At 38.7% G+C, this 23,616-nt stretch overlaps 1 protein-coding gene across 1 annotated transcript in view; it reads left to right on the forward strand.

Moving 5' to 3' along the window:
• Nucleotides 1–23,616, forward strand: part of Hsd17b12 (hydroxysteroid 17-beta dehydrogenase 12) — a 131,270-nt gene that overhangs the window by 103,246 nt on the left and 4,408 nt on the right. The window contains exons 7-9 of the mRNA XM_051184120.1: nt 9,901–9,935; nt 16,548–16,629; nt 18,076–18,141. Coding sequence (XP_051040077.1) covers nt 9,901–9,935; nt 16,548–16,629; nt 18,076–18,141 — 183 coding nt within the window. The remainder of the gene's footprint in view (nt 1–9,900; nt 9,936–16,547; nt 16,630–18,075; nt 18,142–23,616) is intronic.

Here is a 23,616-nt window from a genome sequence, read left to right on the forward strand (position 1 = left end):
TGAGTACAAAAGCCCACAGAAGCCAGAAGAGGGTGTTGGATTCCCTGGCACTGAATGGTTGTAAACCACCATGTGGAGGCTGGGAACCAAACCTAGGTCTTCCTGAGAGCAGTTAGTGGTCTTAACCACTGAGCCCTCTCTCTGGCCCTGGTTGCTTTACTTTTGAACCTTGTCCAGTGGCTTGAGCTTTTTCTGTGTGGCTCACTTAATTAGTCTTTGCTGTCACAAGGAATTTTTTAAAAGCCTTGCTGCTTGCTCTTCCAGTGCTGCTCTCAGATCTTTTCTGGATTAGATTTAGCTTTGTTTTTGTTTCCTGTCCAGCAGGTGGTAGAAGTTCTGTAGAAGTGGACAGTATGACAGATAGATGAAACCTGAAGAGGAGTCCTACCAGGCTGTGTTTCCTCCAATTTCAATTGTTCTGTGACTAAACTCTCAGATAAACCTCATAAGAACAATGACCTTCACTCCAGAAAAGAGACAAACTTGAGGATATTGAACTACCCTCTTGGCAAATAGTTCCCGTTTTGTGCCTGGTGGGATTTCCACCCTAGAATACTCAGAGTTTATGAATTAAATTGTTAAACTGCTATTGATTACTGCCTGGAAAGTGGGAGTACCCAGAGTCAGGCAAATAGAAGGCTAACTTCAAAGAGACTGTGTAGAATTTTACAGCAATCTAAAGACAAAACTTGTTCTGCTTGTACCATTTGTTTCATATTTGATAGCTTGTTTCACTATCTTCTACATTTGGTGTTCTCATTTCAAGCTATTCTTGTCCTTTGATTCTTGTAATCATCGTCTTAGGACCCTTAGGAAAAGATAAGACACTTCTCTCCTTTCTAGATGAGCACTGTTCATATAGTATAAACTACTCACAGCCCCTGCCTAAGGGAGGCAGATACATTCCTTCCAATGGTCCTCACCCCTGAAGCTCCTACTGGTCTTGGTTAATAAGGTAAATGTTGGAAAAATGAAGGCTTACATCCTAATAGAGGGAATACTCTAACCTTCTTAGTTACGTTTCTTAGAACAGAGAAGAAAATGTATGATGTTATAACCCAGGTAAAATTTATGAACATCTCCCCTTGAGTATATGCTGTTGCCTTTTGTATTTGGGTATTTGCTTTATTGAGGAATAGAAAGGAACAATCTCAAGCAGAGAGTAAAAAGTTGTATGTTCCTTTGTTGAACATTCAACCCCTGTATGACTTGTCTTATTAGGGCTGTAGTGACAGGGACATGTGAGTCTTCTAGACTATTAGGTTTGGAGTCACGTGGGCCCATGGCACACTGCATGGCTTCCTTTCACTTTGCAATTTTTAGCGTGGAGCTATTTGCACATGATCATTGGCACATGAACATTGGGGCCACGTCCCACTTGTTTCCTGCCTTATGCTAAGCAGTGCTCAGCTGATGTTTTTCCTACAAACAGATGAGTGCATTTTAAACATTAAAACTTCTAGTTCTTTAAAGAATCACACCAACTCTAAGTGGTGACCCTCAATGGTGAACGAGGATCACTTGAAGGAAACTGAGAAATTTCTTAGGTCATGGGTTACAGGCAATGATCTGTGGCCGGATATGGCCTACCAGCATGTTTTGGTTGATTCAGTTTTCAAAACCAGAGAGATTCACATTCAGATTGACAGCTTCTTTTGGGGGGGGGAATAAAGTCTGGAAATACATGACACAGACCTCAGGTGCCGCATACCAGTATGTGAGCAGTTATGCATGGCTTCTCTAGATCCTAGCAGTACTGCTTCTCTCTGTTGTGTGATCAGTGCTTCTAGAAGTCTTGAGTGTGAGTTCCCCTCCAGATGACTCCAGGTCTTCAAGTTTCTCAAACTGGGCAGTTGCGTAATGGACTTGATGGAACCAAGTGGCATGGGCCAAATAAATCAACTCCTGTGTCTTAGTCCATTTGCAGCTGTTGTAACAACAAAAATACTTCTGACTGTATTGGATGTAAGGAACCAATATATATTTCTCACAGTTTGGGTGAGTGAAAAGTTCAGGATCAAGTTGCAAATAGAATCAGTGTCTGAGGGGGACCCATTCCTCATAGTTGGTGCCTTCTTCCTGTGTCTTCACATAGTGAAGGGGGAAGTAACCAGGTCTCATCATATCTCTGTAAGGACACCAGTCCCAATCATAAAGATATAGTCCACATGATGTAATCAGTCACCTCCCTGAAGTCCCCACCTCATTGTACTATTCTGTTGGGGTTTCCACTGATGAGCTTTGTGGAGACACAAGCATTTAGAGTATCTCCCATTCTTGTGATTCTCTGAAACCCAAATAGAACCTTACGAGGTGGCTCTCTTTTTCAGGTGAGTGATGTCAAAACAATATTACCTGAACTGCCCTTGTTACACACTTTTGAGAATCTGCTGTGACACCATGTCTTCATTTAGGCCAGTTAGCAAAAGTACCTAAAATGAGTGCCTTACCCACGATGTAAATATTTAGATGAATGGCCAAAGGGTGGAAAGCACCCAAGTGTTCCTTTTCCTTCTTGGACATGGACATGCCTCAAGCAAGTAACACAGCACCAGTAGGGGCACATTAGTTTGGAAGTCTTTGAGAAGAGTTTTGTTCCTTGGTCTAATTGTATTTAATTTAGAAATTTGCTAGAAATGTATCCTGATATTCTGCTCCCAGATAACATTAGGAAATTAATTAATAAATCCTAAGTAAGATGTGTCTTTTAACACTGATTCCCCCATCCAAGGCTTTTTCTGGATGACATGTCCCATTGTGGCTTTTCTTGGAATTAACTTGGATATTCCATTTCATTTTGAAGCTAGCTGTCCCTCTGCTACTTAAAATTTTCAAGTTACTGGTACATTTATCCTTTAGGGATGGCATTAACAGGCTGCCTCAGACACAATGGAGGCAAAGTGTTTCCAAACTTCAGGGCTGGACTTCTTCCACAGCTTTCTTTTTCCAAAAATGAAGACACCCTTACACATTGGTTTCGAGGGTTTCTTTAGCTCATAAGTGTACCTAATTCATAAGAAAATGCCTTTCATATGGGTGAAAACATGGAAGTATCTTAAACTTTAGGAATCATTTTCTCCTTTCAGCATCTGTCACTTTTAAGAAGTTGTCATCTTGGTTTTTTTTGTTTTGTTTTGTTTTGTTTTTGTTTTGGAGGGGACAGGGGAGAATAATATAAGTATTTATACCAGATGATACTTTGTTCATTCTTTATAACCTTTATAATCTTTGTTTAGAATGCAGAAATTAGGACTTTAGATTTGACATTGTTGATAAGCAATTGTCCTGGGAAGGTTTTTTTTCCCCCCTTTTGTTATATTATTTTTGTAGATCAATTGGACAAGGAAAGCTCTATTTATGGCCTGGGGCAGCATTCCTGACTAAGAGAACTCTGAACTTCCTCAAAAACTTAAGCACCAAGAAAAGGCAAAATCAAATAATACTTAAAGTTCACAGAGTGCTCTAAAAACTGTACCTAATTAAGCTTCCCACCCCCTGTGAAGTAAATACTCTGTTAGTTATACAGGTGAGATTCTAAGAATTTCTAATTAAGCTGTGTTCTCACTTCCTCACCTCCATGGAGCTCAAATTATACAGTTTGCCAAAGGAAGTATGTGCTATGTCATTCTGGTGTGGTTTCCAGTAGAGTTCTCATCTTGTTTCTCAAAATGTGAGGGCATTGTAGAACATTATTGTTAATTCTTTTCACAACTATACTGATTTTTTTTTTAAGTTGCTCTTTATTTCAGTTGAACACTTGGTTCAGATTTTTGTATATAAGAAACTGTTTCCTTCTAAATTGTACAGGTCTATTTCCCAGTTATCTAAATCCAGATTTGACTGATTTAAACAGCTTTCTTTGGAGGTAGAGTAAAAGCAGAGGTGAACAAAGTGGCTATGGGATCTGTCCTAATTTTGCTCATGAAAAGCTGAGCCTATATTCTGAAGTAACTTGTTCTACTTTATTCCGCTAGTCACATACAGTAGTGACACAGATTTTATAAAACTAAGTGTCTTAAGTTTGATTGGGTGATCTTTTTCTTGAGGTAGGGCCCTATTATGTAGCTTGGGCTGGCCTGGAACTTGGTAAAGGCCAGGCTAACTTTGAACTCATGATTGTGACTCAGATTAAAGGTATGGCTCCTTGAATATTACAATCTTTTCACTAGAGAGAGCCTTTAAGCATTATAGGAGTGCTGGAACAAATGACCGAGTCCCAGCGGCTACATGGTATAGAAATGTGTATATTATCAAGTTCCATACCAAAGAGTAGGAACACCTAAACAGCTACCTGGGCATGTAGGGTCCTTCTGTCAGCAGGGACTGCTTCTGTAGAAATAAAAGGAGAAACACTGATAATAGGCTTTGGCAATTTTGCTTGGGTTTTTTTTTTTTTTTTTTTTTTTTTTTAAGAAATAAGATTGAGAAGACTTTTACTAATTATAAAAACACTGCAAGATTGTTGCCAAAAATATTTAAAATCTATATGAGCACTAAGAAGAAAATAAATCCTGTGTAATCCTGGCCACAGATGGCTACATTTTAATACAACATTTTCAAGGATTTTCTAGGCCAGTCAGTTTATTTTTGAGTTATGTATCTCACCAAAGTGATTTAATAACAGTGATTGTGATTTTGTATGAGATAAATGAACTTCATATTTATTTCTTTCCTAACCAGAATATGCATATCTGTAAATATTTCACTCTTGAAAATGAGTATGTGGCTTCCTCCTAGAAATTCAAACTTAAGCTGTTAAGAAGCCATTCATGTATCTGTGTACATTATGTACTGTATGCCACTTATGGAGTGATACTCGAGCTGCAAGTGAGACAATGTATATTAACTTTTTAGACTTTAACGTGTCTTTGTCTTCTTATTGTAGTGTGGTTTAATGAAAACTTTACTAAAAATGTATATGAATAATTATGAAACACTTGTTTTTCCTGCAGTTTTTGAAGTTGTCATCATAAAAGTTCACTTGTTACTTCCATCCAATTTGGGGAAAACTATATTAGTTACTTTTTTGTTGCTGTGATAAAACACCATGATCAAGGCATCATATAATAGAAGAAGGAATTCATTTAGGCTTACGGTTCAGAGGAGTAAGAGTCCATCATTGTGGAAAAGTGTGGCATCAAGGGCTGGAGCAGCAAATTCTTAGCCTGAGTTCACATCTTGAACCATTCTCAGAGCAAACTAGAAATTACAAAATCATTTAAGCTCGAAAAGCTGCTTCTTGTGACGTGCTTCCTCCAACATGGCTGTGACTCCTAAGCCTTCTTAAACAACAGCACCAACTGGGGAGTAAGTGTTCAAATACATGAGCCAATAGGGGACATTCTCATTCAAACCTCCACAGAATGGAATTAAAATTTCTTCTGTGCATTTGTCCAGGCAATCTCAAGTGAAAAGAAGTCATGTTTATTACTACTTACCTAATATTCTTAACCACCAAACTCACAAGTTGTAATAACATCATTTTAGAAATATGTAAAGAGAAACAACAAACTTCCTGGCACAGTAATCACCTGCAGATGGTCTAAAATTAGCATATTGAATTAACTACAGAAATATTATGTGAGCTGTGAAATGGAGTGCAGATGCACAGTGAGATTTTATAACAATGCTTGGTATATGGGTATAGATACCCATATATTAAGATACTAGTCAATAAATGCCAAGTAAAAATGAGACTTAACAACTTAAAATGCCTTATGTAAATGTGATGTTAGAGAGAATTTAACTTAATGTAAACACAGTTAAGTCTGTCTACTTATGTGCTGAATATTTTTAAATGATGCGTATACATGTGCTCAAATAAAGAAGGCCTGGAGTTGGATTTATGACTTAGAAGCTGATTGGCATGAAAGGTAATGGTCAGAGCTTTAGTTGATTTTATAAAAGCATATTCAAATTAACTTTTCTGTGCCTTGTCAGTGTCATTGCTGTTTGACTTTTTTTTTTTTTTTTTTTTTTTTTTAATGAGCTTCCATTTCACGACACACACAAGTGAAAAGGAGATGCTGGTGAGCCCTAAGGACTGTCACTTACCAGACAGGACTTGTGTCTTTGCTGGTGGGTTGTTCACCATTGAGTCAATGCATATTCTTGGCTCTTTAGCAACTAGCCATAGTTATTGTTACTCTTTTGCATTGAGTTACTCAAACGTGTTATTTTATTTTACATTTATAAAGAATATATTTGGTCATGTCAGTACCTATAAGGTCATCAAAATGGCATTTAATTCTTTACATGTTGTTTACATAATTTTGTAAGTGTGATTGTATTATGTGAGGTTTCACGTTTCTGACAATCTTCTGGATAATTTTTCATTGAGAACAGACACATGATATGGCACAAAGAAAAAATATAGCTTCAATTTATAGTTCCCCAATATTTCAACCAAAACTCTGATTGAGCTGGTAATTCTCCAGTTTAATTGGTGCCAACAAATTTCATTCACACATCCCCTACCACCATGTGTGTAGGAAAGCTACAACAGCCACTAAACAGCTACCTTCTGGGCTCCATGTAGCTACTATGCAGTTAACAGGTCTCATTTTCTTAATGTAGATGGATACACATGTAAGTACATGCAAACACACAAACAAGTAAGAACACTTTTAAACTAGTCCTCTTTGTCTTCCTCATTTCTATTTCTAGTGAACTGAGGATTTGGGGGACTGAATAACTTGTATGAAAATGCTTAGAGACCTCTTTCTAATATATTAGCTAAACATTATAGTTTCCTGATAAAATGTACTAAATAAGGATCCCTTTCGGATACTGATGTTTGCTAGTTAGCTCTGTTGGTTAGAGTGTGGCGCTTATAAAAGGAAACCATTTTCAGATACTATTAAGGTTGCATACAACCCATCCTTTACAATGAAATATTTCACAGTACACCTGTTTTACTTATGTGAGTGTCTGACTGTCATGTCTTCTACAGATGCAAGCTACATGACACATCTAATCAGTTGTACATTTTACATCTCTTTATGTTTTGTTCTTTATTAAGTCCATCAAATAAGTCTGGAAATTCAATCACATATATCGTATTTTCTCACAGTTTGCCTTTTTGCATTCAGTTCCTCCTGCCATTTATTTTTTGCCCACTAAACTCCAGTTTATGCTTTTATAACTTAACCAAAGCATACTCTATGAAGCTCTGCCTGCTTTGTAACTACTCCTTTTCCTAAGCACCAGTGCCCTCTGTCTGCTCATACGAGTATCCCATTGTGGGTCCTGAGTTCTTTCTACCCACCCTGGTGGCTGCAGATAAAACAGAACGATGGGTCCTTATAGAGTAAGATGTTATTCCCGGCTCTCAGTTGATATGCAGAGAGTATTTGAGTGTCTTTATCTCCTGAATATGGTAAAGCCACATCAAGAGTACTTTATGATTTCAGCTCCTTGGTTCTTAACCACATAATTATATTAGAGGTTTCCTAAAACTATGAATTTGTAAAATTCTTCTGCTCTGAGTGTTCAAGTTTTGTTTGTTTGTTTTTTTGTAAATATAAAGAGTTTTATTAGTTATTAAAACCTAATATTGGAATTATTCCACTACCCCAAGGAGACCCCAATTGAAATATTTTGAAATACTGAAAGAATTGTCCAGAAACTTCTGTGTGGTCAGTTGAAATGGATGACCTTGAAGTGTGTTACTGTTCTTGGTTCTAAACTATGGGACATACCATGCTTAAGGGTAGCATTGGATGCTAAAAAGGTAGTGCAGTGTGATTGTGGGGGACACCAGTGTCCCTTCAGAGGTCTCTGTGGTATGCTGTTTGTGGAGTCTCTGTCTCACACACATCTTTATTATAAGTTAAGAATGTAATAACGTGTATTTAAATCTTCATTTAACATATTAGGACTTCAGAAAAGAAGAACATAGCTCAGTCACACTATCATAAGAAAGAATGAAATTGTGGCCTGAGTGCTCACCACAGTTGCCTTAACATTCATTGGTTATGTATTAAATTCTGTTGTTTGCCTTTGGAAAGACAAATCTTGGGAAACACATCAGCAAAGTTAAAATTCATATTTAACCTGAAAAGGAAAAAGTGATTGTGTTGGAAAGACAGACTCTGAAGCCAGCCTTATTTTGACTTGGTTCTATCACATCTAGTTTGAAGCCCAGTAGGGACATTTTGATTTGGGTCAAGCAAATCAGGAAAATTGGAGGGGACTGTTCTTTTGGGGAGGGGTCTTAAAATGTTAACATTGGTTAGTCTTTACCAATGGTCAATCTTGCTAGTTAGAATTTTGGCTAAAGGGCTGGCTGCTTAGCACAGGCCAAAAGCCTCAAGGTTCACACCCAACACTGCAAAACAAACAAAAGGGAATGTTGGTTAAGTCTTGTAACAAAGATGCATTCAGGACATAAACAGAATGGAAATGGGCCATCTGTCGGGTTCAGAGCAGGTAGTGATCAGGATACTCACTGGAGCAGGTGCTAAGAGTGCTGCACAGTGGCTCCTCTGTCACTAAGGATCCTGCCTCTTATCCTGTCACCCTACCACATATGGTATTCACTTTGGCATCGCGATGGCTCCTTCCCCTGGATCCATATTATATCTATAAGAAGAGGAAAAGATGGTGGAGAAGAGATGCTATTTTCTTCTTCTGAGTTCATGACCAAGACATTGTGTGTTGTACTTCTTATGAAATAGTTATAGGCCACGTGCAGTTGTCAGAGCAATTGTAAAACATGTTTGTGGGAACGAGATTATGTGCTTTGAAACTTACTTCATCTGCAGTATAATAAGGAAAGGAGAAATGCTGAAAGACAGATGATTGTCCTATCTTCTTACCCAATGAGGATGAATTATGTGAAAACAGACTGTAAAAAGGCGAGGATACAGGAAGCTCCAGCCTACAGTCGCTCCTACAGTTTATCCTTTTTCATCTGGGCCAGAAGATTTGGTCAAATCTTTACTTCTGTTGAAATGTTTCTGCTGAACTCTAAAGATAGTTCTTTGCTCTGATTTTTTTTTTTTTTTTTTTAATGATATGGTGACACTTGAGCTCACTCACTGAGTGCATGATCATCTCCAGAGTGACCTTTGTATACCTACATAGCACACTTTGCTGCAGAAAGTCCTCATGACCTTTTCTTCAAAATTTTGTCATTTTAATTGGTGTAAGATGTAATTCAAGATAAAAGATTTAAAATGTTTACGCTTACCAAGCATTTCAACTTCTTGTGTTGCTTAGAGAACTGATCCAAGCTGAGTCAAAGATTGCACTTCTGATTTTTCTTGGAGAATAATATCCCGAACTGTTCAGTGGTACCCTGTCTCATCATTGTGTGTGTTTGGTCAGTAATTATGAAGTTATTCAACTGCACATGTCACCTTTTCATTGTTGTTCAATAGAGACCACAAGTGGTTAAGGTTAAGGGTGTGTTTACTAACAGCTAGCTGGACCACAGAAAACAGTGAATGCACTTATTTATTTGTCAAATGTCATTTGCTAGCATTTCTCCCTTCCCAAAGCCTTTTTTGATCAGAAAATATTATTTGAGCTCTTAATATTAGAAAACCTAAGTCATCTTGGTAAGTGGGATGTTGTTACATGTAATAACATTCATCTTTTCTGGGAAGGACTTAAGAGATGTCTGCTTATTGTAGAGTCTTTGTTTTTTTGAGTGCCCATGCCAGCCTTACTTTTCAGACAAGGCTAGTCTTAGCCACGTTCACTGAAAACTTTCCCAGTGGTTTCTCTTTATGTACTCTTAGCACAGTAAAATTATATAGCATGTATAAAATAAATTTCTCCCTATAGAGTGATGAATGGATTCATGATTCCCTTCTCTTTGGTGTGGGTGAGTGTCCTTCACTCTTTTGTTGCCTGTGTCCTTGGTCATCATGAATGTTTTGTTTTTTCTTGCAGGTGACACGCTTGGTGCTGCCTGGCATGGTAGAAAGGTGAGTCACACACTCACACACAAATACTGTGGATGCAGAGCTCATTATTATTTATAGGGAGAATCCTTTCTTTGAGAATTTCATTAAAGTGACTAATGAACCTAACTCTGTCTTAGCACCAGGCAAATCACACAGTGGAGCATGAGTCATTGGTGGAGGAGGCCTTTTCCACTAGACTTTTTTATTTCCCTCTCTAGGGTTGTGGTGGTTCCTTTAGATCAGGATTAAAAAGCCAGCCTGAGTCACCATCACTAACTCAATTGCCTGCTATTTTGAGGGGGTGGATAGAGTTCCTGGGATATTCCTGGGAAGCCTCCTTAAAGCCATAGCCACTTAGAGCCTAAATTAGTAGAGTGTCCTAAAGTAAGATGCATTCCTCTTGTGTTTTCATTCTTGCTAGGGGAGGGCATGGTTTGACATGACCAGATGTCAGACTGACTCTTGGAGGAAAAAGCAAAGTCCACTAGTCTTATCAATGTTCCAGTTCAAATTGGGTGCCAGTAGAATACCCTAAATGTCTTCACTTTTGTTGAGAAATATGTGGTTGCATTTCCACATTTGAGACAGCACTGAGTGTAAAATTTAACTAAATTTTTTTTGCTTCTCAGAAGAATCTAAATGTTGCCTAGGCATTCAAAGAAAACCCACTGAAGAGAGCTGGATTTAAATGTTGGACCAATTTGTCATTCTAATTTAGCACTCCATCAAAGCTTTGACAGTGAAAGAATCAAGGTTCTACCTCTGTTAAAAGACTAGCAAAACATACAGTTTGTGCATATCAAATCCCTCCATATACTGTACCTCATTCTACCTTGTGGATGAGGAAATGGGGCTTAGAAGTACATTTGTTGATCATGTGCAATGACTGATTAAGAAACTTTCTCAGCAATGTTTGTTGTAATTCTGTTCTACATGTGCTGGTTTGTAAATTCTGAATCCTTTAGTAAAGTTTCCATTTAAAGCCATCAAGCTGATTATTTGACTGACAGTCGGAGTATGCTTCTGAAGGTAGGATATGAAAATGGCAGTAATCAAACCATACCAGACCACTAGGAGAGACGGAGTAGAATCCAGTAAGGATGAAATTTGGATCACTGTCTTAATTGGAGTTTAGACATCTGTAAATGGCATTATAAAGAAATCTTGGACTTGGAGTAGAGGCTCAATACTACATTGTTTGCCTAGCATGCCTTGGGTTCCATCTCCAACACCATAAGAAAGTAAGCAAGAAAATAAATAAGCAAGCAAGCAAGCAGATAAATAAATAATAAGGAAATCAAAGTTGTTTGCTATAGAAGTGTTATGAAAGAATTTTAAAAAGTGTATTGGTGAAAATTATGTAAAGGGAAATGAAGTCATATCCTGGAGCAGAAAGTATTGGATCCATACAATGACAATCCCAGTGTGTTGTGTTAATTGAAGGTAACTAACTCCACGCTGTTTAGGTCAGTGGAAGATGGGGACCCAGTGAGAAGGGGTGCCATGAAGCACCTGATGCAGAGGCACGTGTAGAGACTCAGAGCCACCTCTAAAATCTGGCAATGCCACCAGTTATAGCTGGCCCTGGATATGAAGAAACAGCATGAAGAGGGGAATTCACACTCATCCAGCAGAGCTTAGCTGGGAGAATCCAGATGAGTTCAATCCTTGCCTTTCAAGAAATCAAGTTAATTTTAAACTGAGGTTGAGCAACAACCTGGTAGGAAGCCGACAGAAGCTGTGGAAAGCTGGAATCAGAGGAGGGGGGATGGTGTTGGTGGTGTGGAGTTTATTAATCAGTACTTGTGATAGACAAAGGAACATCTATGTCCAGTGGAGCTTTAGTAGTTAGTGGGTGTATTAGTAAATATGTGCTGACTGCAGTAGTAGATTAACCTCTAACTTCATGGCTTATCAAGGTAAAGGTTTATTTTCCCCATATTTCTCTACTAACTCCATCAGGAATCTCAGGCTCCTTCCATTTAGGGGCTCCAGCATCTGTCTTTAAGTGCTGTTACTCAATGAGAATACCAATCCTATGGAAGCTACTATAGAAATAGGCCACTTTGGGGAGGTGTAAAGAGTAGCTAGAATGAAGCACTGTCCTTTAGAAATAGCCCTTTGTCATTGGTTTCTTTACCCTCTTCCCTTTCAGTGATTCTATCTCTGATGTAGAAGATTTTTCCAAACCTTCTAGAACCATAGACAATCAACTGTCACTAAACAAGTATCAACAAACAGACTACAGTATTATCACCATACATATAGAAAGTGCATAATTACATTATCAGGAAACTTGCTCTCTACTTCCCTGGAATTATAAACATTGTGTACAGCTGGAGCTGGGAGGTGGTTGCCATAACAACCATGGAAAGGCTAAAAATAGCCTCTTTCATATTGTACTGCTTAAGGTGGAATTATGACATGTTATGGTGTTTTAGGGCAGGTAATTCTCTTTCATGTGCTAAATGTTTGCAAACTTTCTTCAACAAAGCAATATTTGTATAGTGTGAGCATTTGATTGCTGGTTCTAATTGTATGCCTGACCCCATGTTCCACAATTCTTTTTCTGACATTGAGCTCTGTTTTGATAGTTTTTTTCTGTGTTCTTAGGAGTCAATTAGAGAACTGTCTACACCAATTTCCGTCTTCCATCTAAGCTTAGAAAACTCTTTAATGACCCTGCAAGAGTGCACTTCTGTCTTCTCTCATGTGTAGTGGGAATGTAAAGACTCGAGATGGAGTCTGTATTTCACAACTCTGTGCCTGATTAGCAATCTACACTGATTGACCTTCTGGCTCCCCTCCCATCTTCCCTCTGCTGCAGGGTAGGACATTACTGAGGTCCTGGGTCAGTGACTCTTTCAAAGGAGACTATTCCTCCATGGCAACAGTATTTTATAGAGGTGAGGACAGGGATGCTACAAGACCCTGAAAGAAGAGTGAGGTATTTATAGAACAAAGCCTGGCAATTTAAAAAAAAAAAAAAAAAAAAAAAATCCAGGTGATAATTCAAGGGAGTCTCATGGGTGTGTTGCCCAAGTATAAGGGAATCCTAGAGACTTAACTAAGGAAGCTATAAGTGCAAGCTGCTGAATTTTACAGGACTGGACAAGCCTATTGATTGGCTTCTGGGAGGACTAATAAAGGAGGTGACTGTGGAGATGAAGAGGCATGTCCTTAAGTGAAGTTGATCGTTGCTTTTTTTCTGTAGTATTTCAGTTCTTGTAGATCCTCAATAATCTGTACATTCAAGTCACCACCACCTGATGGCTAATAAGTAAGCATTGTGATCAATTATGAATATTGCATCACAGAAGATGCTTTATTTGTTTATCTGATGTTGTTACAACAAACAAGGAAATGTGTTGAAGTATGGGCAACACAGATCTTCCAATAACAGAACTTTAGCAGAAATTCTTAATGTGCTTCCATTGTTCCCAAGCCTCCAGAAAATGAGAGATTAACCAGCTTGGTTTATGTTTGTCTCTGTGTGCAATTAAGCGGAGCCTATTTGCCCTTCTGCTTGATAAAACAGAGTTGTCATGAGCCCGGCTGTGCCATGGAAACTGGTTTGACGTCACTAATTCTGCTTAGATGGAGGATTAGAGCTTGACAAAGTAGTTGATTGTAAAGATGAGTCCTTCGTGCCCCTCGGTCCCAAATGCTCAACCCCCCAACTTCTGCATGAGGACATACATTACAGAGATTGTGACAGGGAATGTTAGTGTTCAATTTGGGATGCAGACAAAAGGAAATAGAATATTTTTCTTTGGAGAAGAGAGATTTAAATGCTGTTGGGGGGGGCTCATAGGAAGGTCTTTAATAGACAAATAGGAATGTTCTCAATAGTGTGACAGATTGCTAGGTGGGATGCTTTCTCTGCTGTCATTTAGATACAGTTATGAGTTGGCTGTGTATTTGTTTACTCACATCTAGTGCAGTCTCATTTTATATAGTACTTTGACAGTCTTAAATGTGTTTTGAAATATAAACATTTTTTTATGAGATACTTGAAATTTTTGACCTGGTAGCTCTACCCACTAGTAATTTTCTTTCTTTTCTCCCTCTCTCCTCTTCTTTTTCTTCTTTTGGATTTTTATTTATTTTATTTCTAATTGATATTTAAGGATATGTTTCCTCTGTAGGTCTGTATGCCATATGTAGCTGGAAAAGGTGTTGATTCTTCTTCACGGGGGTTATAGATAGCTGTGAGCTGCCATGTGGGCTCTGGGAACAGAACCCGGGTCTTTGCAATAACATTAAGTGTGCCAAGCCATCTCTCCAGCTCCTAGAATTTTTCAGTCAGAGTAGGATATTTGAGAAACAAATCTAGTTACCTCAAGAAGTAGTAAAAGAATGACTTCATCATCATGACATGTTGGATTGTTGGTATTATTTTATAAAATAGGAAAAGAGTTTTTATTGTCTTCAAATGACGTTTTCTCTGTTGAAGTCATAGCATTAAACCATTACCTTAAACATTCTATATCATTTTGTGAGTAACAATTAAAAATGTGACTTTGGTTCAAGGGTATATGCAGCCACTCCAGCTAGCATAGTTGTGACAGAACAGTCTGGCTCTAAACAGCAGTGGCAGGCTGCAGCTTCAGGGACAGACAGTGTTGCCTCCATCTACTTCAGACAGACTTTCTCTCACCTTCCAACATATAGTTGAGGATAGAGCAGTTCCTGGTTAAAAGTTAATGTAGTGTGATGGTGAGGTTGGAGTTGTTCCTCGGGAAGCATGGTTGCCTGAGTAGCCACAACCCTGTGCATTCATCAGCCTAAAGGCTACGTGTTATAATATAAACAGATTTCCCTCATGTTTTACAGATTTGTTGGCTTATCTTACATGTAAACTACACATCTGTCTAAATTGTGTGGTCCAGTCATTTTCAGCATATTTGGAGCTGGACAGCTTTCACCACAGTCTAATTTGGAAACATTTTCAATACCCTAAAATAATAATTTTGAAGATATAGTTCTTATTCTATTTTTATCAAGGGATCCTTCTTTGATTATAAAAAAAATTGTTTTGTTCCACTTTCGTCAAAGGAATTTCTTATAGGTGTATAAAATGAAATGACTAGATGTTTATTGCTAATTTATCATTCTCTTTTATCTAAAAGGACTGAGTTCTAACACCTGATACAAAATCTTTTTTGCCTTTAAAAAAAAAGGATACCAATATAAGAATGATATATTAGCCCCTTCTAACTTAAAAAAAAGCCTTAATATCATTCTTAAATTAGAAAATTCATTTTTATCACCAAGATATTAGTGGATTTCACTGCTTAGTAAAGTGTGTGTTACTAATAAGGACTTCTGTTTTATAAACAACTTACTAGTTTCTGGTGACACATATGAAGCAGAGGGTGCAGACTTCCCGTTGATGGTTGCAGTGGCATCTTGCCTAAAGGCTGGCAGATGGAATGGTGACCTTTGGGGATTATTTCTTTTTAGATTTATGTCTAAAATAGCTCATATATGCCATTTAATCTTGTTTCCTGTGCTGTTTTACATAAAAGCGGTCTAGAGTTTTCCTCGCTCCATGAAATAGAAAGGAAAAACCAAAACAAAACAGAACTTAGGAATAGAAATCCAGACAGAGAACAAGAGCAGATTTTGTAGAAGGAAAGGAAGCTGAAGTATGAACCAGAGGTGGATGGGGTAAGGTTTCAGTAGCTAGAGAAGAGAGGCTGGGCTGATGTATAGGTCAGTTAGTAGAGGCACTTGCCTATAATGCATAAGACCCTGGGTTCCATTCCCAGTGTGCCTTTGAAAAGCATGAATTTGAAATAATAAGTTGGTAGCTAGTTTTCATATATCTAAAGTCATAATTCCACCCCTTGCTGAACCTCAATATGCTTACTAACAACTGGGATGTTTATAGCATTGCTTTTTACAAACTGATTTCGTTTATTTGTGAAAACAAATTCCTGATAGTCTCTAAAAGAACAGGAAAAAGTTGAACTTTGTCTTTTGATAAAATAATATAGTTAATGAAGTACAGAAATGTAATTTTCAAGTTAGCTCTTTGCCCAAACATTCACAACCTAGGGAAGTTAAAAAGATGTCACCCATTGCTATAAAAGTTTATGAAATACTTGATGTGTGTGAACAAAAGTGAGCTTTGGTATCTAGAAGCTCAAGACTTTATTGAAAGGAAAGTGTTTACACATACATAATGGACTTTTGCAGTAGACAGTGTGACAATATGTCAGAGCAGAGGTGTCTGTGTGGGTGTTAGTTTGCTTTGCTCTGCTGGGATTGACCTCAGTGCCCTGCACATGCTAAGTAAGCATTCTACCACTGAAATATATCCCCCACTATGTAAGTGAGAATTTTTGATGCTGTGGCCACAGAGGACTCCAGAAAGTATAGAGACAACTAAAAGAGACTATCCAGCTGATCCAGTCTTGCTTTAGATTACTAAGACTGGGAAATGAGCTCATCATAAAGAAGAGCTATTTTTAGTTCATTGAATTATGCTTCATTCACTGGCCAGACATACCACATGCTCATGAGACACAGGGAGACGTGTGTTAGAGCAGCAGCCTTCTTGCTCTGTTTCTTTCTTGACTGTAATTCACAAGCAAATGTGTTTATGTGGTATGTTTTCAATTCTAGGTCTAAAGGGGTGATTGTCAACATCTCATCTGCCACTGGCTTGCTCCCAATTCCACTCTTGACCGTCTACTCTGCAACCAAGGTGAAAAGCATTGCAGTAAATATGTCAGTATAAGACTGAGTGGTGATTTCTAATATGAGCAGTTAACATAGCTTCAACTTTGTTGTTGAAATGCTATGCTTGGTAGTTTTCCAACGGACCAAGAAGGACAGGAAGATGCCCCACATGAGATTCTGGAATACCACAGATGGATGTAGACTTACAGACTACCAGTGTATCACAGACACTGATTTTGTTCCCTGGTAGTTTGCTGATTTTAACAGGGACATTTATGCTTTCCATAGAGACCAAGCTTAAGCCAGTCTGCCCAATTGATAGAACCTGATACTAATGAGTCTGAAGTCAGAGTGTTGGTAACATAAACAAATCAAATTCACACGACATGCATCCTGCTAATACCACACATATACTCAGGAGACAAGAAATAGGCCAATGGCAGTGTGAATATTCTGCCACATTATCCAGAATTCATAGATGTTGTCACTTCTAGAGCGTGATAGGAATTTTCTAGAAGTGTATATTCTATCATCATAAAGCATTGACATTCACTTCTTTACATTACTGCCAGGATAATAATTTAGACTGCATCTTCTGCTGCCTATAGGTCAATAGCCCCAACTATAGATACTTCACTGAAGCATGGAAAATATTTCTGAAGCGAAAAGAACAACAGTTTGGTTGTTTGAAATTAGTAAGCCTTTAGGGGAAAATAGGCAAAACATAATATATAATAAGAACTTACAGTATGACAGAGAAGGGAAAGTGCAAAACACACCTTCTTTTCACTTGAGAAAAATCAGTCTTATGAGCCCTGACACAGCTCCACAGCCCCCTGATCTGTCTACTTTCTCTGTGTCTAGAACATACTGTCAACATGTTGACATATCTTATGTTAATACCATTATCTGGTGTGTTCTCATGGATGTAGACTATTACCAATGGAGACTTTCCTTGGGTTGTCATTAAACTTGGCATTTTAAGCCTGATACTGAGTCCACATTTGAAAAATAGCTTGCACCATTTACAGATGGGTTTACAGTTGTATTATCAGAGAGCTCTCACCTTCATGTCTCAAATCATGCTGTGTCACAGGACCCAGCAGCAAAACAGAACTGAACAGAATTCACTCTGGGTTTCTGCTGGAGTGGCAAGTAGAAAGTGGAAGTAAATCCTTTGTTATATAATGAATTTTTTTTCTTTTTTGGGGGGGGGATAATTTTGTGTGGAGGGAACCTCTTAATTAAATCAAAATTGGTTAAATATTACATTTGGTAAGATAATGCCATTTGTGATAGAAAACCCCTCTAAGTTTAAGTATTTTTATCTCTTCTGCATTTGAAATGAAAGGAATGACTAGAAACAATAGTGTTAAATGGTTAATTTATTATTTTGTTGTTTCCATGGCTACACTCCAGGCAGGTTGATGTAATATATGTGTTTTCTTTCTCACTCCCACCTCCCTCCTAGGCTTTTGTAGATTTCTTCTCTCAGTGCCTCCATGAGGAGTATAAGAGCAAGGGCATCTTTGTGCAGGTAAGTGGAGTTTGTTTCAGTTAAGTATCCCTGTTTTTGTGTGGTTTCCACAGCAACAGTTGCTGTCTTGGCAACGAAAGAAAATCACATTCCTCAGTAAGCAATTGTGACGTGAGCACTCCCTTAGAGACATGGTTTCTTTTCCCTTCTGCTCTTAGGTCTAGGTTTTTAAAAATTAGCCTCTCAAATTTTTAACTAGGATATCCGAACTAGAACTAAATATAAACAATTAAAGCATCATTATTAGTGAATTATTATCATTCTCACGGTTTATTTTGAGACAATTTGACTCTTTAAAATTGTGGTAGAAAATACGTAACATAGAACAAGCATTTCCAACATCTGTAAGCATGCAATTCAATGGCATGAGTATATTCACAGTGTTGAACAGTCTGCCACCATTCTTCTGGACCTTTTGTTCGTCTCCCCAAAATGAAATCATACACCATTAAACACTACATTTCCCTCTTTCTCCCCCAGCCCCTGGTAACCACCTGACTCCCTGGTGTTACCTGTTCTTAGTTCATCCTGTGAAAAGAATCTTTCAGCATTTGGTCTTCTGTGATTGGATCACAAAGTGTAGTGTCTTGTGCTTACTTCACTTGACACAATATGACAATTGGGGCTAGACAGTTAACCTATTTTCCTATGTTGATCTAGCACTCAAATACAGGTCTGGTTGCTATAAGAACCCTTGTTCCTCCCATTAGGCTGCTGGACCCATGTATACTCAGGAAATGATGAAAACAGAATGTGCTAGGCTGCTTGTTGCCAGATAATCAAGCTGGGCCTACGTTATCTAGCTGTACTTTATAAGCCTTTTTATTTTCAGTATATTGATGCTAAGTCACCCATCAAGAGGAAGGGTGAGACAAATGTTCCCTCATCTTTAGGGTTCATTAAAAGCCTGCTTCGTCCAAGCCCTCTCCTTGGCTTACTTCCTAGGGATGTCTACTGACCACTGACTCTGTATTGTTTAATTTTCAGCTCCCTGTATGTATAGGCTACATTGGGGAGGATAGAGTTTTGTAGAATCCTGAATTTCACACCTTTCCATGATGTAATGCTGGTTACTGGAATCATCCTATAGATTGTATTTTGTATTGGTAAAAGGTGAGGCTCCTTTGCCACTCGGTGTTATGCTGCTGTCTTTCTGGCAAATTTGGTCCTTTTTTTTTTTTTTTTTTTTTTTTAATTTGGTCATTTTTAAGCCTGAGAGATTGCAGGAACTCTAAAGGTCCACTGGCTGGTACCCTGAAGTCTCCAGTCACATGAAGTAGCATTGCTTTGAGAGCACAGAAAGCAGTCCTAGGAATAGCCGAGACTGTCCCTTCTCTCATTTCACAACCTATTTTCCCCAAAGGTAGTTTCCTAGGGTTCTGTGCTTGATACTAACCTGCTATGACTAGCAACCACCCAAAGTACATTAGTGTTTGCCTCCTGAAATACCGTATTTTGATGAAATTGTATTGTTCCCATTAATGAACTGTAAATTATCTAATTTCATCCATCATCTTCCTAAAATTCACTTGAGGTCTAAATTTAGAATGAATGTGTTAAGAAAGGGAAAATTCGTATTTATGAAGAAAAGTGTGGCTCTCTTACTATGGGAATAACCCCACTGCACTGAATGGAGCAAAAAGAGCCCATTGCAAACTGAAACTTACTTTTTTTTTCTCTGGATGGTACTTCTGCCTTTCAGACTTAGGACTTTGGGGACTGAATGGCTTGTTCCACCTCCTATCCTATCCCATGTTTCTTGGGTGATCTCATTCAAACAGAGATCAGATGCTGGCAGCTTCTCCCACTGACCTCAGGTGGCTGTACCTGAAGTTTAGTGTTGAATTCAAACCCCATACTGCTGTTAGCATTCTTGCTACCTGGGTTCAGTCTAGAACAGACCTTGTACCGCCTTTTCATGTCCTGTGCTTTGAAGTATCTATGACTAACTCTTCTTTATGTCTGTTCTACATTTCCTCCAAGTGCCTTTTGTTTCTGAGCCCTGGAAGTCCATCCACTGTCAAGACTCATCATATATAGTTCATCTTCCCTCCATCTTTATCTCAGGCCTACACACTCGATTTCCATTTCCCTTCTGCCTCCCTGGGCCTCACATGCCTCTTACCTACTGCTCCATGGCCTTCCCTTGACCTGCTCACCAATGTGGTTTTTTGTTTGTTTGTTTGTTTGCTCGCTTGCTTGTTTTGTTGAGACAATGTCTTACAAAATAGACCAAGCTGGCCTTGAACTCACAAAGATGCACATGCCTCTGCTTCCTTGAAGCCATATACCACCATCCCCAAGTTTCAGTGTGTTCCTGAACAAAGCTATTGTTTCAGCTTTGCTAATGTTGTCATTATTTTCTTACAATTGAAGACCGATGGTGAGGGCATTCTTCAGAGAACAAAACCCGCCTGAAATCTAATTGGTGAGAATAGGCTATAATCCCTGGCTCCTATCTGCTCTGCACTCACTAGCAATGAATGCTGAGCAAGTGTGAAATAACTGGGACCAAAACTCAGCTTTCATGCAACCTCTGGACTGATGGTCTTTGGTTCTATGAGAAAGCAGATTGAGCAAGCCCTGAGAAGCAAGCCCATAAGCAGTGTTCCCCCATAACTTCTGCTTCTACTCCCGCCTTTAGGTTCTTGTCCTGCTTGGGTTCCTTCCTTACTTCCCTGGATGATGGACTGGCTATAACTAAGTTGAAGTAAATCCTCGTTTCCCCAAGTTGTTCATAGTCATGATGTCTATCACAGCAATAGCAACATTAACCAGAACACCCCATCTACTGCTGCCCTTGTGATAGTCCCTATTGTCTGCTCACTGTAGCCAGAGTTGGTAAAGCAAAATCCAGTCATTTCATTTCCCTGCTTAAAATGTCACCAAAGCTTCTCATGCCCTTTAGAGTAAAATTCTGAGTTTTGAGATCCACCGTGCTCAGATTTGCATCCATGGCTGCTCACTTTTGTTTAAAGGTCTTACAACCAGATCTCCCTGGGCTAACTTCTGCCTCTGGAGTGTCAGAACATCACTCAAATATGACCCTATCTGAGAGCCCTTTCTTGATAACCTGATTCCAGGTATAGTCTCCACTATCGATGCTCTTTGCCCACATTCCTCTGTAAAAGTGGAGGCTCTGTTTTTGTACAATTAACATACACATTCCACATGTTTAAAGGCAGGTTCTTTATAGGATCAGTAGTCATCCAGAGTGTATCTAAGATTTTTTTTTTTTTTTTTTTTTTTTTGTGCTCACAATTTTGGGCTGAAATGCTAGAATTTATTCCTGTCGAAGACATATCTATCATCAGAAAGATTTCTTTACCTCTCATCTTCTAGAATGTCTAAATTCTTTGTAACCACTGAGTTAGTCAAAAAGGCTTTTATGGAAAAGCTCATAGTCTGCAAGTAGAGAAATGCAAACAGCTAAACTATAATATGTTTAGTCATTTAGCTATTCTAGAACTTCAAATCCTGTGGTTTTGATAAGTAAAGACACAGGTTTGAAAAAAAGTGAAGTTTCCCTAAACTGATAGGAACTCCAGCCTTTTTCTGCCTTAAGAATGTATACAGGCTAGAGAGACAGCTCAGTGAGTGTAAAGTGAAGCTGGGCTTGGTGGCATGTGTCTAACCCCAGCTCTGGGGAGAGAAGGAAAGGCAGGCAGATTCCTGAAGCCCATTGGCCAGCCTCAGGCTCAACAAGAGGCCCCACCCCAAAAAGTTAAGGTGGAGAGTGATCAAAGAAAGACACCCGAACACAAGTACATATACATCACATACAACTAGGAAAAGAATGAAAATAAAACAAAAGACTGTGTGTTGACTATTGTCAGCCTGATGTTGAAATTACTATGGAGCTGGCTTTGCTATGCTGGACCAGAAGAAAGGTGAGAAAGTAGCAAGAGGGGGACCACAGTGATCTAGAAAAGGCAGATTAACACAGATTGGGTGAAACATGTGGAATCTTGTTCAAAAGAACAAAGTTTGCTGTCACTTGATTCACAATCCCCAAAAGCATTATCACAGAGAGTTCTTATCACTTTTAGGTTTGAAAAGTCTTACTTAGTTCACAGTTGGCTCTGCCATGTGAAGTTCCAAGACTCTGTTAGATTCTTGCATATCTGCCCTATGGCTTTGGGAATCCTTCTTCCTACTACCCATGGCATCCAATTAGAGTGCCTTTCCTGCCGTGAGCCAAGACTGCAGAGCATGTGCTCTGTGAAGACCCTAGTCTAAACAGTCTACTCCAGGGAATAGGGGAGACCAATATACCATAGTGTGGTTTCCAGGGACATTTTATTTTAATAAGTGAGCAGAGACATGGCATCATCAGTGTCAGCTCTACCTTACGGTCTAACTAATTATTTCCATTTTGAGATTCTAAATTTGGAAACCAGGGTACTTGCCCATAGCCATAGCTATCAGGGTCAGGCTGTTTCTGAGGGGGCAGAATTTGTAATGGTGATTTGTTGAGTTTAAATGACTTTTAAGTTTTATTCTGCTGAAAAACTTTCTGTAAAAGTATAGGTATATTTCTGATTTTGCTTCCCATAATGGTTTCTGCATAGGCAGAAGATACATTAATTATTTTTCTTGGGCATTTATTTACCTTGGTGGCTTTTTGATATAAACATTTCTCTACTTTTACATATTCTTTTTAATATACTTCACTTCTAGATGAATAGACTTGCCTTTGTTGAGACAGATGATCTTGCTTTGGCTTCAGAATATTTAAAATGCTGGCTCAGTGGAAAGGGCCTCAGTACTATTCCATGTTCTGCATGTGAAGTGCTATTAAATACTGCCTTCAGTAGAGGGCCACTGCCTGGCTGTGTACCACATGCTGCTCTCAGCACTGAGAATAGGGATGGATACAACTGTTATTTTGAACTTGTGTTCTAGAACTTACCCGGATTTATTTTCTGGACTGTACCAAACTCCTTGCAGCCCCCTGAAAATACCCTGCTCTTCACAGATTTTTTCTGCTCCTGATGTTCCTTTATCTTTACTGGGCTGAATCCTCTTTCCTTTAAGGCTTAGCCTGTTCCTCTCTGAACCCTTCACAATTCAGTAGGCCACTATTGACCACCTTGCCTTATATCCAGGGTGGAAGTACTCAAGCCTTCCAGCTTAGAATTTCCATTTCTTAGTTGGGAAAATATAACTTGACCAGGAATTCCCAAGTACGCATGTCTTTCCCTGCCCCCTCCCATACTGGAAGCTCCATCAGAACCCCAACTCAGGCTTTGCTGAACCCTAAAGCCATGTGTTATCTTGTGGTGCCACCATGTGGTTCAGTCAGGCAGTGCAACTGAATTCTTCTGTAATTATCAAAATAGTCCAATGTATGCCACTTACATCTTGTGAGAGAGAAAAACAATGAAAGGTGAAAGCATAATGCACAGGTAAAAGGCATAGTTACAGACTGGCTTTATCTCTGGAGCTCAAGGCTTCTTAATACCCCCTATAAAC

The sequence above is a fragment of the Phodopus roborovskii genome, unplaced genomic scaffold (genome assembly GCF_943737965.1).
Source record: "Phodopus roborovskii unplaced genomic scaffold, PHOROB, whole genome shotgun sequence".
Lineage (NCBI taxonomy): Eukaryota > Metazoa > Chordata > Mammalia > Rodentia > Cricetidae > Phodopus > Phodopus roborovskii.